At 35.8% G+C, this 14,626-nt stretch overlaps 2 protein-coding genes across 6 annotated transcripts; one reads left to right on the top strand and one right to left on the bottom strand.

The window, feature by feature from the left end:
• Window positions 1-2,640: 2,640 nt before the first annotated feature.
• On the bottom strand, window positions 2,641-5,062 carry APX2 (ascorbate peroxidase 2). Of its 5 annotated transcripts, none has more exons than XM_086247239.1 (10): window positions 4,968-5,062; window positions 4,696-4,840; window positions 4,439-4,613; window positions 4,268-4,333; window positions 3,866-3,914; window positions 3,664-3,746; window positions 3,462-3,541; window positions 3,160-3,262; window positions 2,984-3,042; window positions 2,641-2,849 (listed from the first exon to the last, which is right to left on the bottom strand). In XM_086247239.1, the coding sequence occupies exons 2-10, from the start codon at window positions 4,815-4,817 to the stop codon at window positions 2,831-2,833; spliced, it is 756 nt and encodes a 251-aa protein (XP_086103365.1). In that variant the 5' UTR covers window positions 4,818-4,840; window positions 4,968-5,062; the 3' UTR covers window positions 2,641-2,830. The 5 variants fall into 5 exon arrangements, 4 of the variants coding, with proteins under 4 accessions (XP_086103365.1, XP_086103364.1, XP_086103366.1 ...); XM_086247238.1 differs by having other exon boundaries at window positions 4,696-4,850; window positions 4,968-5,031; XR_015122861.1 differs by having other exon boundaries at window positions 2,815-2,849; window positions 3,156-3,262; window positions 4,696-4,850; window positions 4,968-5,031.
• A 1,639-nt stretch (window positions 5,063-6,701) lies between these two features.
• Window positions 6,702-13,063, top strand: LOC147281755 (uncharacterized). Its single transcript, XM_086246764.1, has 14 exons — window positions 6,702-6,848; window positions 7,032-7,141; window positions 7,436-7,563; window positions 7,649-7,790; window positions 7,941-8,050; window positions 8,339-8,422; window positions 8,500-8,548; window positions 8,643-8,734; window positions 9,454-9,592; window positions 9,728-9,798; window positions 9,877-10,769; window positions 11,098-11,217; window positions 11,297-12,279; window positions 12,831-13,063. Exons 2-13 carry the CDS (start codon window positions 7,049-7,051, stop codon window positions 11,782-11,784), a joined length of 2,409 nt encoding a protein of 802 aa, XP_086102890.1. The 5' UTR covers window positions 6,702-6,848; window positions 7,032-7,048; the 3' UTR covers window positions 11,785-12,279; window positions 12,831-13,063.
• The last annotated feature ends 1,563 nt before the right edge of the window (window positions 13,064-14,626 follow it).

Here is a 14,626-nt window from a genome sequence, read left to right as displayed (position 1 = left end):
AATCACTAAATCAATAAGTAATTGATTGGCTTAGATATAATTGTTATATGCTATATAATTATATTTTAATAATAAATCTATAAAAAATTCCGCTTAAGAATTATTGATAAAAAGTAATTGTATGTCATGCAATTCAAAACGGATTTAGTCTAATCTTAATTTTTACCCTAGTTACATTCACCATTTAAATTAACCTCAAAAGCTTAAATATTGTAACTTCAATATAATATCAAAGAAGACAATTCATCTTTTAGCTCCAACAAACAACAAGACTAACAACAACACTTATTTCACGTTACTCAATATAAATCTTGTACATGTTAAGTTTAAATTTTTTTATACTTGAAAATCACACGTGAAAATGTGTAAATCTAACATCGAAAATTTAATCAAAGAATAAACAGTAATCTTAAATTTGATAGAAGATGGTGTGCCTACAATTGTATAACTTTATATATTAAGATTAAACAGCCGTGCAATGCCAAAACAAAAATGAAACACATGATTTGTGTAAGTAAGTACGTCCTTCATCACCATCTCACCAAACATTCATTATTGTTGTCGTTTAATATCCTGTTACCTGTGCTGTATGGTACCTACCGTTCCATTCCATATGTAGCTGATCATAAACGCAACTATGGGAATACAAAATTAAATGAAAATGAAACTTAAGAAAACAATTTGGTCTTAAATTAATGTTGTTATCAAAGAATAAAAAATGGTGTTAGGTTGGCACAAAACATTTTTACTTCTTTCTTAGTGGCTCGAAGACTGCAGTAAACGTGCAACTCCTTGTGGCTTCAGGCTTGTGCCGGGACAACGGCTTGACCAAATCATTGACCATGTATGGAACAGAGGGTCTATGTTTTTATTTTCTTATTTTTTTACTAGGATTTATGATTTTTATATTGAGACTAATAAGAATTGGGTTTTTCAACACCCTATATATATATAAAGTTATAAACAGAGTTTCATGAAACATTATTTTTAAATTAATATGTGATAGAAGACTTGAGCTTGGTTTTTATACTTATTTTACCATACTTAGGTAATTAAGAGGGTATTAAGGGGTGGAGGAGAATTGCTTAAGGAAGTCGTTGACATGATTGTATAATTGAAATAAGAGGTTGGTTAAAAATGGTTGACCATATGTGTAAGCGGATTTTCACTGTTAATACATGTGGATTTTATTGTAAAGCTTACATGTATTTATAGTTGATAGTCGTTTAATAGAGTAGTGTAGATATATATAATGTGTGTGGATGTATGGTTGGATTGATTGATTGATTGCATATGTTATTCGCAAAGTCAAAGTGCCAAGTCAACCCTTTCAATGGCATTGTGGATGTTAGATCAGTCTAAAGAAGATTCAATCATTCAATTAGTGTATTCTCTGCTTTTCTTTTTTGAAGGCATCTTAGTGGATTAGATGGAATTAAGCAACTCAAATCTAAATATTGACAAAGTTGAACTAATTCAAACAAAGTATAGGTTCTTCAATTTCACTATAAAATGTTAAAATTAGTTGGGCGTAGATGATAATGCTCATATACAGCAGCAATAATGGACCTAAAACGAAGCTCCATGGCTCCTTCCTTTGCCTTTTATGATTTAACAAAGTGTAAGTCGAGCTTTGTCCAAACTTTACAAAAAGATAGCTGTTTTTAATGCCATCCTCCATACTTAAACTTGTTGGACTTTGGAGTGGAATCAAAAGCTAGAGACACACTCAGACAGACAGTCCAAATATAAAATATACCAACACATTTCTTAGTGTCTAAGTATTAGACTATACTATACCACCCACTTGAGTACTATATACATTCACATAATTGAAGAACCAACTATAGAAAAGGTAATTTGGGTAAATTGTGAATATTCAGATGGATTAATCCTTACTTTTTAACTATGGTGCAACATTATTACTCAACTATTAATAAGACACATGTCGTTTTTCCCCTATCATATATGTATTTCATTCTAAAGTTTTTTTTTTTTTATATACAATTCATTCAATAGTTTAGGATAAAATAAGTGCTCTATTAAAACATTAATCTTTAAGTGTCGTAGCATTATTGTTTGAATGGAATGGTAAATGCTATAATGCAACACTAGCAGTCTAGCAGTGGTGAATAAAGTAGTACTTAATTAGTTAATTGTAAATTTGTATTCTCATCATTAGTCTCGTTGCAAACACTTTGGCCAAATGGCTGAACCTTTTAGGCCAGTTCAACAAGAGACCTAGCATTACTTCAATAGTTCAATCACATCATCTTTACGTGAAAGAAGTAAATTTCTATCAATACTTTGAAGGCATATCGGTTCCTAGATAAACTTTGCCTTCAATCACAATTATTTCACTAACAAAATTGGGAATTCTAATTCTTTTAGATGAGTGCACCAATCAACTCTCACAAAACCCATTTGTTCAAAAGAAAACCTGAACTGTATTTAATTGTACTAGAATGAATCGTATTTGCAATTTTCGAAGGCATAAATCTAAATTATACGCTTTTTTTTTTTGTTTGCCAGGAAATTATAAGATGTTTAGGTGGTGCTAAAAAGTCCCAAAACTTTCACACAGTACAGTATAATACAATCTTTTACAGCTATAGTTGAGTCCAATTAATAGATCTTACCAAACCAGCCCATTTAGAGACGAACTGAACACCTATTTTGAATGTTGCTACCAATATTATACCACATTCATCAACATAAAGGCATCTTTGGCAGAGCCAGAAAACCAAATACCAAATTACCAATAACTATTACAAACAAATATCCAATCCAATCTAGGAGTATTAACACACTTGCCTTGTTTACAATCCCTTTACTCAGGCTCTGCAAATCTGAAAAAGATGATATATAAAGTAAAATTTTCAGATTGATAAACAAATGTGAAAGACAAAAAAGCATAAACCATAAAGTAAACAGCAAAATAAGGGTAACAGTGAGAAGGATGGAAGGTCCTTTTCATACTCACCCAAGCTCTGAGAGCTTCAAATGAGCTTCAGCATAATCGGCAAAAAAGGCATCCTCGTCCTAATCAAAGCAAAATCACAGCAACCAAAAGTTGGATTAAATGATCATAAATACTCTGTAAACAGCCAAGCTATAATTTGCTGATATTAAATGTGTAAAACACAATTAGATACAAACCACAGCATATTTCTCAACAAGAGGACGAAAGACTGGATCCTCCAGAAGAGTCTTATCTGATGGCAGCTGGATAAGACCTTCTTTCTCTCCATTAAGAAGTTCCCTGTTTGGAAAATAAAAAATAAACAATCAGACTTAATTATGATTGATGCTTCACCATCCTCTCCTTATCACATTTGCAAAATAGTTAGTAGTAGCACTAGCATATACACAGTACAAATGAGATGGTTATAAGGTTCAAATTGATCAACAAAGTGATACCAATTAAACAATTATACTGAAGGGGATGAATGAATCTTTACTTGAAGTAGGAGTTGTCAAAAATGAGAGGGTTGGTTGTCCATGGACCCTCAAATCCAGAGCGCTCCTTGTGGCACCTACCCTGTTAAAAAAATTCAAAAGAAACAATAATTAATAACTATGAATGATAAATTAAATTGTTAGGCAGTTTCAGACTTTCAGTAACTAAGACATGACAAAAGAATTTCATGGTCATGCACTAACCAAGGTGTGTCCACCAGATAATGCAACAATATCCTTGTCACTGAGACCCATGTGGCCGAAAACATCCCTCAAATGATCAGAACCTATAGAGTATAGAGTACCAACAAAATGAAAAACCAAAACATTCATCTTGCAAGTTACAATCATACACTTGTAAGGGCTTTGTGATGATCATCACTGAAGTTGAAGATTCTAAACTGACCTTTGGTGGCATCAGGCAAGCGACCTTCGGGTGGTGGTTCTTGTTTGTCCTAAAATTAGTACATGAGGTTAGATGATTCAAAGATTTAAGTAGGAGTACCAATGAGTACAAGTTCTGATAATATTATATAATTTTAAAACAATCTCTTTGAGAATTGTATGAATGAGGAAAGGCTCAATCTGCATCAAGAATACTCTATTCTAAACACCATCATATAGTGCATTTGTCAATGTCATTAACTACAAAACCCACCAAGTTATTAGCCAATTAAGTTCCTTAATCCTACTCAATTTTTAAAATTTGGTGAAAAGAAAATCATATATTACAAAATTAATAGCTACAACTTAAAAAATTATAGCAAATAGTAATGCTAAAGCTACAGACTAAAGAATGTTCACTGACCGGTCTACCAGGGTGGAAAGGAATCTCAGGCCCTCCTGTAATTTCTACAGCAACAATTCCAGCCAACTACAATACCAAACACATACCAAATCCAATTAAAAACAATAACATGAATTTAGAAAAGAAAAAAAAAATTACATAAAAAATCAAGGCAATTTTATTAATGAAAACCTGGTAAAAATCTGCGTATGACAGAATCGGAAACTTCTCTTTGATCGGCTCCAAAAGCCTGACCGCGATATCGAGGCCGTTGTTTGCTTCATGAGCGAGCTCATCTGGATGCCTGATGGTCCCAAACGGCCCTCCGGTCTTCGTTGCCACGTCGAAGGTACCAGCTGAGTGCCATCTGCATCGATCGCCAAACTCAGAAGACAGAAACAGTGATTTAAGTACTAACAGAGAGAGAGACAGAGAGACAGAGAGCTTACGCCAATCGGAGGATTATAGGAGCGCAGTGCTTCTCAGCGATGAGTCCTCGGAGCTTCCTCTTGCATTTCTCAACTGCTTTCTGGTACTCCTCGCTCACAGTTGGGTAACGCTTCGCAACCATGATCGCTGATCGACGACGATGATCTGTTCGCACCTTCAAATCAAATTACGCTTTCAAAGCTAACGATGTAGAATAGGATTCGAGTATCCTCTGCTTGGTTACTGAGAAAATTAATATATGAAAACTAACAGAATAGAAAAGGTTTCTTACACGTCGTTTGGATTACGAATTGTAGCTAGAAACAGTTAAAACGAAACGTTTTGGACAAGTCTCGGTGCAGAGACACAGAGCAAAGATATATGGGAAGGAAGCGTTTTGGGACGAAGGTTCTGGCGCTCTTTTTTATAACGGACGGCTAGGATCATTCTTTTGTCGGCGATGTGCGGTTGCTGTGTGCCCAAGAAGCGGGAAATTGAACTTGGAATTTAAGATGGCCACGTGTGCGACGGAGAGTGGTGTAAAGGTTGACTGGGCTGGCTTTGGTCAAGGTGTGGTAGTTGCTACAGTCGTTTCGACTTTCGAGTGTGACTTGGATGGGGTGGATCATTTTAGCGACTTCTAGAGAGGAACAAATGCTCATCGACACGTGGATATTATATCTAGATTGTCCCAGAATTTCTTTATCAATTGAGAGATGATAAAAACATATCTATATCCCTAAATTTTGAAGTGAATTTTAGAATAAATTTAATAAATACAAATAATTAGGATTAGATAACAAAAGATACACACACTAAATCCAAATTATATCAGGAAGCAAGATAATGTATATCCAGAACAACAGTTCAAATTCTCCAAGAAATAGACATTTGTTACATTTATTTATCTATGCAGTTCAATCAGTTTAATTCATTCTCTCATACATACATCGCATATATAAAAATTATTAGTTATTAGAGATAAGTTCAGAACTTCAGGCCCTTAGGGTTGAGAAATGGCATGAAACATTACTCTCTATAATTTTAGAAAATTAGAGTTTAATCTTTATTATGTTTCTTATTCGGACTAAAATTTTATGGGGTTTTTTTATTATTAAATGAAGCTCTTTGACCACTATCACGTCAAACAATACAAGATATGTCATCATTTTTTTATATTTTTAAATCTTTCTCACCGTTGCTTCCTTCGCCCATTTTTTAGGATATAGAGTATGAGTTCACTCTATTCTCTTCTAGAGTGTATAATGAGGTTTGTAAAGACCCAAAATCTCATAATTAAAATATAATATAAAATTGACAAATCAGTGTCGATGGCTTGAGAAAGAAGCAAAAATGTAATGTCGAACACTCAGCAGTGCCACCAAACACTCAGCACCTGATATGCATGAAAACAAATAAAAATTAATAGACCAATATTATGTGACGTGAAATATTATTGGAGTTTAGTTAAAATTATAAAAGTCATAAGGCTTTAGTCTAAAGAAAGTAAAATTAATAGCCCTCAATGAAAATCTCCTCCTATAATTTTCCCATTGCTAAGAAAACATCTAATATGTAATTGAGCCAGCTAATTTTCATCCTAATCACCATGGTAATTAGTCTTTATTACAATTTACACCAAATTACTTCATTTTGTTTTTACACCGAATTACTTTTAAAATATCTTTGAAGTTTTTTTATTTTTGGGCCCACAACCCTACATGCGATCACAAAACTTCTCCACAAACCGGAAGCCCAACCCAGCCCAAACTTGAACCCCATAATTCCAGTGAAAGCCCATGCTAGAAACAGTTGGCTTGCGCGGTTAGGGCAACAAATGACATTGTGATTCGGTGGAGGGGTGGTATTGAAATTTGCATGAAGTCCAAGGGCGTTAGAGGACACGTCAGGAGTTGAGTGATACAGGTCATGACTCATGAGACGTGCACAAAGAACAGAAATAGAAAAGGAGAGAGAGGAAGCCCACTCAAAACCGCAAAAAGCCACACTGAAAAAGCTCGTTTGGACTTTGGCCAACACATTCAATCCAAAACCCCAAGGCTCAAACTCAAAGCCTCTCTCTCTCTCTTCTTTCTCTCCCCATTTCTGCTTTATCCTATCCACCGACTCCTCTGCAGCCTCTGCTGCTCCTGCTCCTCCTCCCTCACACTCTGTAAGTCTCTTAATCTCTTAGATGATGTTTGTGTTATTTCATGGTTGATTGTTTTTATTTAATCCAAGCTGCATTTTCGGACTGCCAAGAAATTTGGGTTTGGATTATACAATGTCAATGTGCTAAAATGTGGTGGAGGTGGGTGCTGAGTATGTAATTATTATGGTGTTGTTTGTTTCTCAGGAAAAAAAAAAAAAAGCATGAGTGACATGGGAGAAAAAACGTGTCCCATATGCGCCGAAGAGATGGATTTTACGGATCAGCAACTGAAGCCATGCAAATGTGGTTACGAGGTCTGAACACTAATCTTCTTCTTGTTTTCTTGCTCGTTTTGTTTATTTATAATTTCTACTCTTATTGCTCACATCAACTTGACTCTCTTTCATTGCTGCTGCTTCTTTATGTGATTGTGACAATATGACAATGTGAATGTGTAAATGTGATGACATTGTAATCCATATAAATAGGGAGGGTTTTTTTTCTCTTTCATTTTATTTTTTGGGGTATTTTGGCGTTCTAAATATTCTAATTTTGTGGTACTTCCCTGTGGTATGTGGACTTACTCTTGATTCGCTGCTTCTTAACAGGTATGTGTTTGGTGTTGGCATCACATTATGGAAATGGCAGAGAAGGACGGAAAGGAGGGTCGTTGTCCAATGTGCCGAACACCATACGACAAAAAAAAAATTGTGGGGGTGGCAGAAAACTGTAAAAAGTTGTTATGCTCGCTGGGAGATTTTCTTGTTAATGTAAAATTCTGTGCCAAGTTGAGGATTCTAACTTTTCCCCTCCTTGAGCAGGTTGGTGACTGAAATTAATCTGAAGAGGAAACAAAAAAAGCCCAAGGGATCTGAAGCAAAGAAGCATCTTACTGATGTTAGAGTTCTCCAACGGAACCTAGTATATGTAATTGGATTACCTCTTGACCTTGCAAATGAAGATGTGAGTAGCTTTTATCTCACTGTGTGTCTCATTTTGTTTGCTATTTAAGTAGAACCTAGTGCAGGCATAATCTGATGTTTTATTGAACATATATAGATCTTTACTTTCATTAATGTTGATTCTGAACTACATTTTTTTGGGGTTTACTAGCTTCTTAAGCGTAGGGAGTATTTTGGCCAGTATGGAAAGGTATTGAAGGTTTCTCTTTCTCGTACCGCGAATGGGGTTATTCAACATTCTCCGAACAACAGTTGTTGTGTGTAAGCTGGCTTACCACTTTCAATGCCTATAAATTTATACCTGCTTGATGTGGAACACACTGTATTTAGTTTACATTTTCTTTCTCACCCATCTTTATTAATTTATCATGATATCACTTTACGTTTTTATATGTGATTGAAAATGTTGGTTACGGTATAGATTTCTCTCAAGAGGGTAAAATTTTTTATTAGGCATGGTGGCTAGTTAGGATTTATATTTGTTTTAACTATTTTTGGGTACAAATATATTTGTTTATTTTGTAATAATGGTTACATCCATTCTGCTAGGTATATAACATACTCAAAAGAATATGAAGCAGCTCGATGTATTCAATCGGTGCACAGTTTTGTATTAGATGGTAATTCCTTGAGGTAAGCTTGTCTTGTTATCTATTGAGACCATGTGCTATGATTATCGTATTGTGACTGCTATGGGTTTGCATTTGCAGGGCATGTTTTGGAACCACAAAGTACTGCCATGCTTGGTTGAAAAATGTGGTAATTACTTAACTTATTTCATCCTGGGTGAGTCTCTTTGCAAAGGAAAAACTTAGTTTTGTGATCATTGAGAACAATTATTTTTCTGGTTCAGCCTTGCAGCAATCCAGATTGTTTGTATTTGCATGATTTTGGCTCTCAGGATGATAGTTTTTCCAAAGATGAACTAGTTTCAGCCTTTGCAAGGTATTAACATCTACTGAGATGCATGTGCTTCTCTCTGCCTCTCTCTCTCTCTCTCTCTCATCTACATGCCTGCTTAAACACACAAAAGTGACAGTGGATGTGTGCCATTTTTCTTGCATCCACATGCTTGTTCAAAGTCATACAAGCAACAATCTGCTGACTACTGTTTCCCCTTCTCTCTAATGACAGTGGATAAGTTTTGATATAGATATGGGAAACAGATAACAACACGATCTTAGATTGTAATATGAATACAAGTTTTTTTAAATAGTAATAACAAAGAGTAAATAATTACATTTTTTTTTTTTCCAACACACTCACACTTTCTATTTCCAAAATATCTCTCACCATTAAAAGACCTACTTTTATCATTTCATTATAAGAAGGAACTTAATTATATGATATTGTCTCTTAATATAATTTCAAAACAATAAAAGAAATAAAACTATGCCCTTAAACTATGCTAATACTACCACAAACTATCTCACTTTCTTATCGTTCACTTGTTTATTTCATCTTTTTTTTTAAACAAATTTATTTTTGTGACCCAGCGGTCCGGGCCATATGAGAGGAGCAATCTCACTTGTGCTCTGTGCATTTGAAATAGTTAGTAAATTTTTATGTTGTTTTTCGAGAATGCATTTACCGTTCTTGGCACTACATCACCCTTTCTTCTTTGGCAGTATCATATTGTAACTTGATCTCTACTGGTTTCACAGGAGTAAGGATCAACAAATTATCGGTGCTACAAATAATCTGCATTGGCGTCCAGGGAAAGGTTTACCTCCCCCAATGGATGAGTATAGCAAATATAAACTATCATCTGCAGCTAAACCTATTGTTAGACATCCTTCAAATGTAGGACTCTGCATATATTTTCTGTGTTTTGGTTATTTATGCAATAAAGTGCATGATTTATGCGGATTAGCTCTGGATGTTAGCATTGCAATGCTCTTCAATTATATTAACCTTTGGTTTATCTTATTTCAACAGAGTACTGGGAATGAGGTTAAGGGATCTTGTGCAGATGGTGATAGAAGATCTGTTTCTACAAAAGCATCTTGGTATTTAATCTCATGACCTGTGACACTGCCTTTGATTGTGTGCTTTGAGAACTAATGCTCTCTGATTTTCCCTATCAGGGTCCTGCAAGACACCCCTAGTCTTCCCCCAGGAACAAGTTCTTCAGGTGCTGAAAGGCCTCTCCATCAAAATCCTGAGACATCTAATGATCTTCATCCCCTTTCATCAAAAGTTGTAAGCACTGAAAGTTCTAACCACAACGGAAGATCTATTATATCTGAAGAAAGCTGTGAAGTGCATTTTAATGGTCTGGATCCACTGGTACTGACCAGACAGAGTATTGCTGAAAATGGTCAATTAGCTGTATCAGATACAACTTCAGAAGCTGTAGTAGATAGAAATCTTGTCAGTTTAACTTCCAACAAAAACTTATGGTGTCTATCACCAAACAATGGAACTGATCGAGATATTAAAGCAACATCCACGGATTTGATCAGCAACAAAAACTTATGTTGTCTATCACCGAACTTATCGAATAAATTCAGTGATAACAAAGGCAATAGCATTTCTGAATTGGATAGGACATTTGAACCATCCAGCGTGTTACCTGATATGGGATTAGGGAAGTACTTGAGAGGGTGTGAAAACAATAAAGCCAGTATTGACTGCAATCAAGCTTCAGATATAGGAGAGAGTGGCATAATCTCAAGTATTTTGACGATGGACTTGGATGCACCTGAAGGCTATCTAACTTCGCTTCACAATCTAGTTGAGTTGTTGGGTGAAACTGATAAGGAATGTAGTCTCCTCAAAGTACCTAGTTCACGAAAACAGCATGATAAAAAGCAGTCCAGGTTCTCATTTGCCCAACAAGACGATTCTAGTGATAATCTATGGCATGCCCCTAAGGACTCTTTTGCCTCATCTGATTTAATGGACAATAAGGATTCCTTCATAGATGTGGAGCCTGATAAATTTCTCAAGAGTCGCTCTATTACTTCTAAAGTTGCAGGTCTGTATCTTTTAGTATGCTTATACCCTTTCTTGTAATGATGCTTGGTCTCTGTCTAGAATGTTTTTTCGCCTCTTCACTTCTTTGTGGTAGAATCTGCTTCTCTAGTTCATGATTTGTGATTTCTCTTGGATCTCTATCTCAAATTTCCACAAAAGCCTGAGATTTATAATAATTTCTTAGCCTTTTATGGTACTTTACTGTTGAAATTTTACTCCCCCTTCAGCATTGTTTACGTCTCCTTTTTTATCTTAGCATATATAAATACATAAAATAAAGCTTTTTCTGACCATTTCCCTGAGTTCTTTGCTGTGGCATTTTCTGACAGTTACAGAAGTTCCTAGATTGATCCTGCCGCCAGGATTTTCAATGCCAAGCAAGGCATCACCTCCAGGATTTCCTTCTCATGGGAGGCCTGGGAGGGTGTTCCAGGCCTTTGACAGTTCTGGTTTGTTATTTCTTATTTATGATGTTTTGTGGATTTTCTTTTGTAGATTTATTCTAACAATCCTGCTTCTATCCTCCAGTGAATCATTTGCTGCAACCATCTGCTATACCAACTGGTAATTCTGGCATCACTGGGGATGCTGAGCTCATTGATCCAGCAATTTTAGAAGCTGGTGAAGGAATATTGGCAAGAGGGTTGAGTAGGAGAGCAACTTTATCTCATTTTAATTCTTCTGAGCCTGATACAAGGCTCCATCTGCTGAGACAGCAGTCAACTTCTACACAGCAGAACTTAGGATTTCAAGACCACTTCAGGAATAGATACTCTAACCTAAATGATGCACATAGAATTCCTCCACAGCATCGCGATCAATTCCAACCCAACAATCCTTCTGCATTTGTACAATGCACCACTCAACAGTTCAGTGATGTGCATGCATCAAACAGCCAGTGGGTTCAATGGAATGGAGTTGAGAGTGTAAGTGATCTTGGTATATCAGAACTACTAAGAAATGAGAGACTGGGATATAACAAGTTCATTCCCTGTTATGAGGATATGAAGCCTTGAACAAGTTACTTAAGTGATACAAACAACAGAGCATTTGAAATGTGAGTTTTTGTGTAGCTCGAGTTTCTCTTTTATGACTGAGTGGATGACTCGGTTGATGTTAACTTTCCCTTCTGAGGGAGTTTCAACTTTTGAGTTCTATCCACAGTTGATTAGAATCACCTTGTAAGGATCAACCTGTCTTTCTCTTTGTGGGAATTTGACTTTTCTGGAAAAGACAAAGAAGTGGGATTGAGGGTACTGCATTGGCAGAGAAAACATTGAGCGGGGAGGAATTTTATGCATTCATTTGCTAGTGAGAGGCCTAGAGCACTGGCATTCCCTGCCTGTGTGGTAAATTTCAATGCATTGACTGTGACTCTCCATTTAGTGGAGGCATACGCTACTGAGGGAGGCCTGTTTTCACTATTTTTTGAGTGGCAAAGTAGGAAGGATTGGATATGCTACGATGGGTAGGAGGGAACATGGACTTGCTGATGCAACTATGAAAGCAAGGTAAGATGCTCATCACAGATATTGAAACAAATAATGTCCATTTTCTGTAATTTTTGATAATTTTAAATTGATAAGTAATATATACCAGAACATATCATAGTCAAATCACACAAAGTGTTCCTAAATATTAGTAGTCAAAAACTTCTTTATTAAACTTTTTTCTATACTTGCAGTACGTGTCCTGTCTGTGCTTAATGCATGTATTGACATCTATCCAAATGTATTAAAGAAAATGAGAATACAATTCAAAGGTTAGAAATCTTATTTTAAATTTTGGATAAGTACAGTATAGGAAGTACTTGATATGTATAATGAGGTATTTGAGAAGTATTGGAATTGATTGTAGATGCTTTTTACCATGTAGAGGTATCTGTGCTGCACAGGTGGAATATTTCTCTTTGAACAAATAAATTTATGCATGTTTAGAAAAATGTTCCACAGTGCTGTAAATTGTTTAGTTGTCTTGTTTTCATGGAGAACAAATTAAAGTTGGCATGTCCAGAAAAATGGTCCTCACTACTCTAACAAAGTTAAATGTTTTCTGTATGCAGGTAGGGTCGAGGGCACTGGTATTGACAAACGTTCTTCTTTCTTATTTGCTCAACTTAGTGGATAATGTTACCCAATGCCTGAAGACAGTTAAATGATTAAATATGTAATGACTAAATGATTGAATACTGAGTTGAAAGTCAGGCTCGTGTTAATGAAGGCTCGCCGGATGATCTGATGAAAACTTGTTTTGGGTGGCCTTAGAGTGCGAATAAATGTAGAAATCAGTTGAAAAGGGATGTGAGAAACTCAAATTGGGGATCCTTAAGAGGATTCTCTCTACCTCTCTTGGCTAGAGGCATACACACAAGCAAGAAGATTCAATTGCATGGCTTGTGCGTTTGGCTGTTTGCAATTGACGCATGTTAATTAGTTGTTACATTTAAGTCAGCTACCAAGCTTCATGGTAGGTGATGATGTCTACCTATGTTATTGATGCTAATCATAATTATGTATCCATTTTATGTTTATCTATGAGTTATATATTAGGGGTTTGTTTGCTTCTGGTTTTAGGTTGCTTTTCTAGGGTCGACCCAAAATCTGCCTAGTAGTGTGTATATACAACAGTACGTACATCTTGTGTGGTATTTTTCCGGCACAGTTATATGGTGTCTAATCAATTCATCTTTTCTGCTAGACCTAAAAAAAATGTTTGGCAGTTTTTAAAGAAAAATATAATGTAAAATGCTCATCGATGAAAGAGAAATGGACCAAATGGTACATAAAATCAAGTCTTAAGGGTTAAGACGCATGCAGTTGGTACACAAGACAAGATCTGTTTAGCCCAACCGAATTGGGTAGCTAGCTATATAGGCTTAGAACAACTGAGCTCATGCGACGCATAGTCGACAGACAGCTAAACCCTAGCTAGGTTGAAGGTATTGAAACTTGGTTTTGCCTTAAAAAGGTGATAGCTAGCTATACAGTGAAAATTAGAATGGTAGCATAGGTAGCTAGGTAGGTAGGAGGCCGAGGCTAGCTTGCTTTGAATTTTGATTATGACTAGTGTATGCATCAATCTTATCATCTTCCACTGAAGGTTCGAGGACATACAGTTCGTTCCATCCGAAAGGTACATATATGAATACGTATCTATCTCTAGCTGCATGCATGCATGTGTTGTATAGTGTGTATTGTGGTGAAAGGAAACCTACGAACCCAGGTTTTACCCACTGTGACTTCGTGTATGTATTTTGACTAATATATGAAGAGGTGTTGTGAGAATATAGTGTATACACCTGTTATATATGCAAGTTTTTCTCAAACTATCCGTAGTCATAATTATAGTCATCTTCTGCCAGATAATTGAGACTAGTAAAGACTGCATTTACCCTCAGCTCTTTCAATATCATTCATGGTATTGCTTGCTGTTTTAATGAATTGACCTATATATGTACGTACTTGCAGTAAACTAGTAATAGTAGTAGTAGTAGTAATGCATTCCAGACAAGCATTGTACGTGTTTTGTTTTTTTGAGAGAGAGAGATATATCACTTCCACGCGCAGTAGCCAGTAGGCGTGTGAATATACGTACAGTGTGTCATTTTGAAGAAAATTCCCCAAAGAAGCTAGCTAGCTAGCTAGGGTGATCCAGCTAGTTTCACTTTATGAAGGAACGATGAAGAGAGGATGTAAAAAGTGTGTACGTACGTACGTCCTCATTTCAGTATATGATTCCGTAATTAATTATAACTATTCATTTATTTAAAATCATACATATAATGAAGATTTAATGGCTAATTGGATAAGAACAAAAACGTCGGGGGTGAAGATTTAAAGGAGATGGAGCAGAAAAGCA

The sequence above is a fragment of the Dryas octopetala genome, chromosome 6 (assembly GCF_963921425.1).
Source record: "Dryas octopetala chromosome 6, drDryOcto1.1, whole genome shotgun sequence".
NCBI classification, from domain to species: Eukaryota; Viridiplantae; Streptophyta; class Magnoliopsida; order Rosales; family Rosaceae; genus Dryas; species Dryas octopetala.
This window is presented reverse-complemented; position numbering and strand designations above follow the sequence as displayed.

Coding starts and splice junctions, on each gene's coding strand:
- APX2 (XM_086247239.1), bottom strand. CDS start 4,817: ATGGTTGCGAAGCGTTACCCAACTGTGAGCGAGGAGTACCAGAAAGCA. Junction 3,747..3,865: donor CTTGCCTGATGCCACCAAAG/GTCAGTTTAGAA, acceptor TATACTCTATAG/GTTCTGATCATTTGAGGGAT. Junction 3,043..3,159: donor TTGTTGAGAAATATGCTGTG/GTTTGTATCTAA, acceptor TGCTTTGATTAG/GACGAGGATGCCTTTTTTGC.
- LOC147281755 (XM_086246764.1), top strand. CDS start 7,049: ATGAGTGACATGGGAGAAAAAACGTGTCCCATATGCGCCGAAGAGATG. Junction 8,549..8,642: donor ATGCTTGGTTGAAAAATGTG/GTAATTACTTAA, acceptor TTTCTGGTTCAG/CCTTGCAGCAATCCAGATTG. Junction 9,593..9,727: donor TTGTTAGACATCCTTCAAAT/GTAGGACTCTGC, acceptor TTATTTCAACAG/AGTACTGGGAATGAGGTTAA.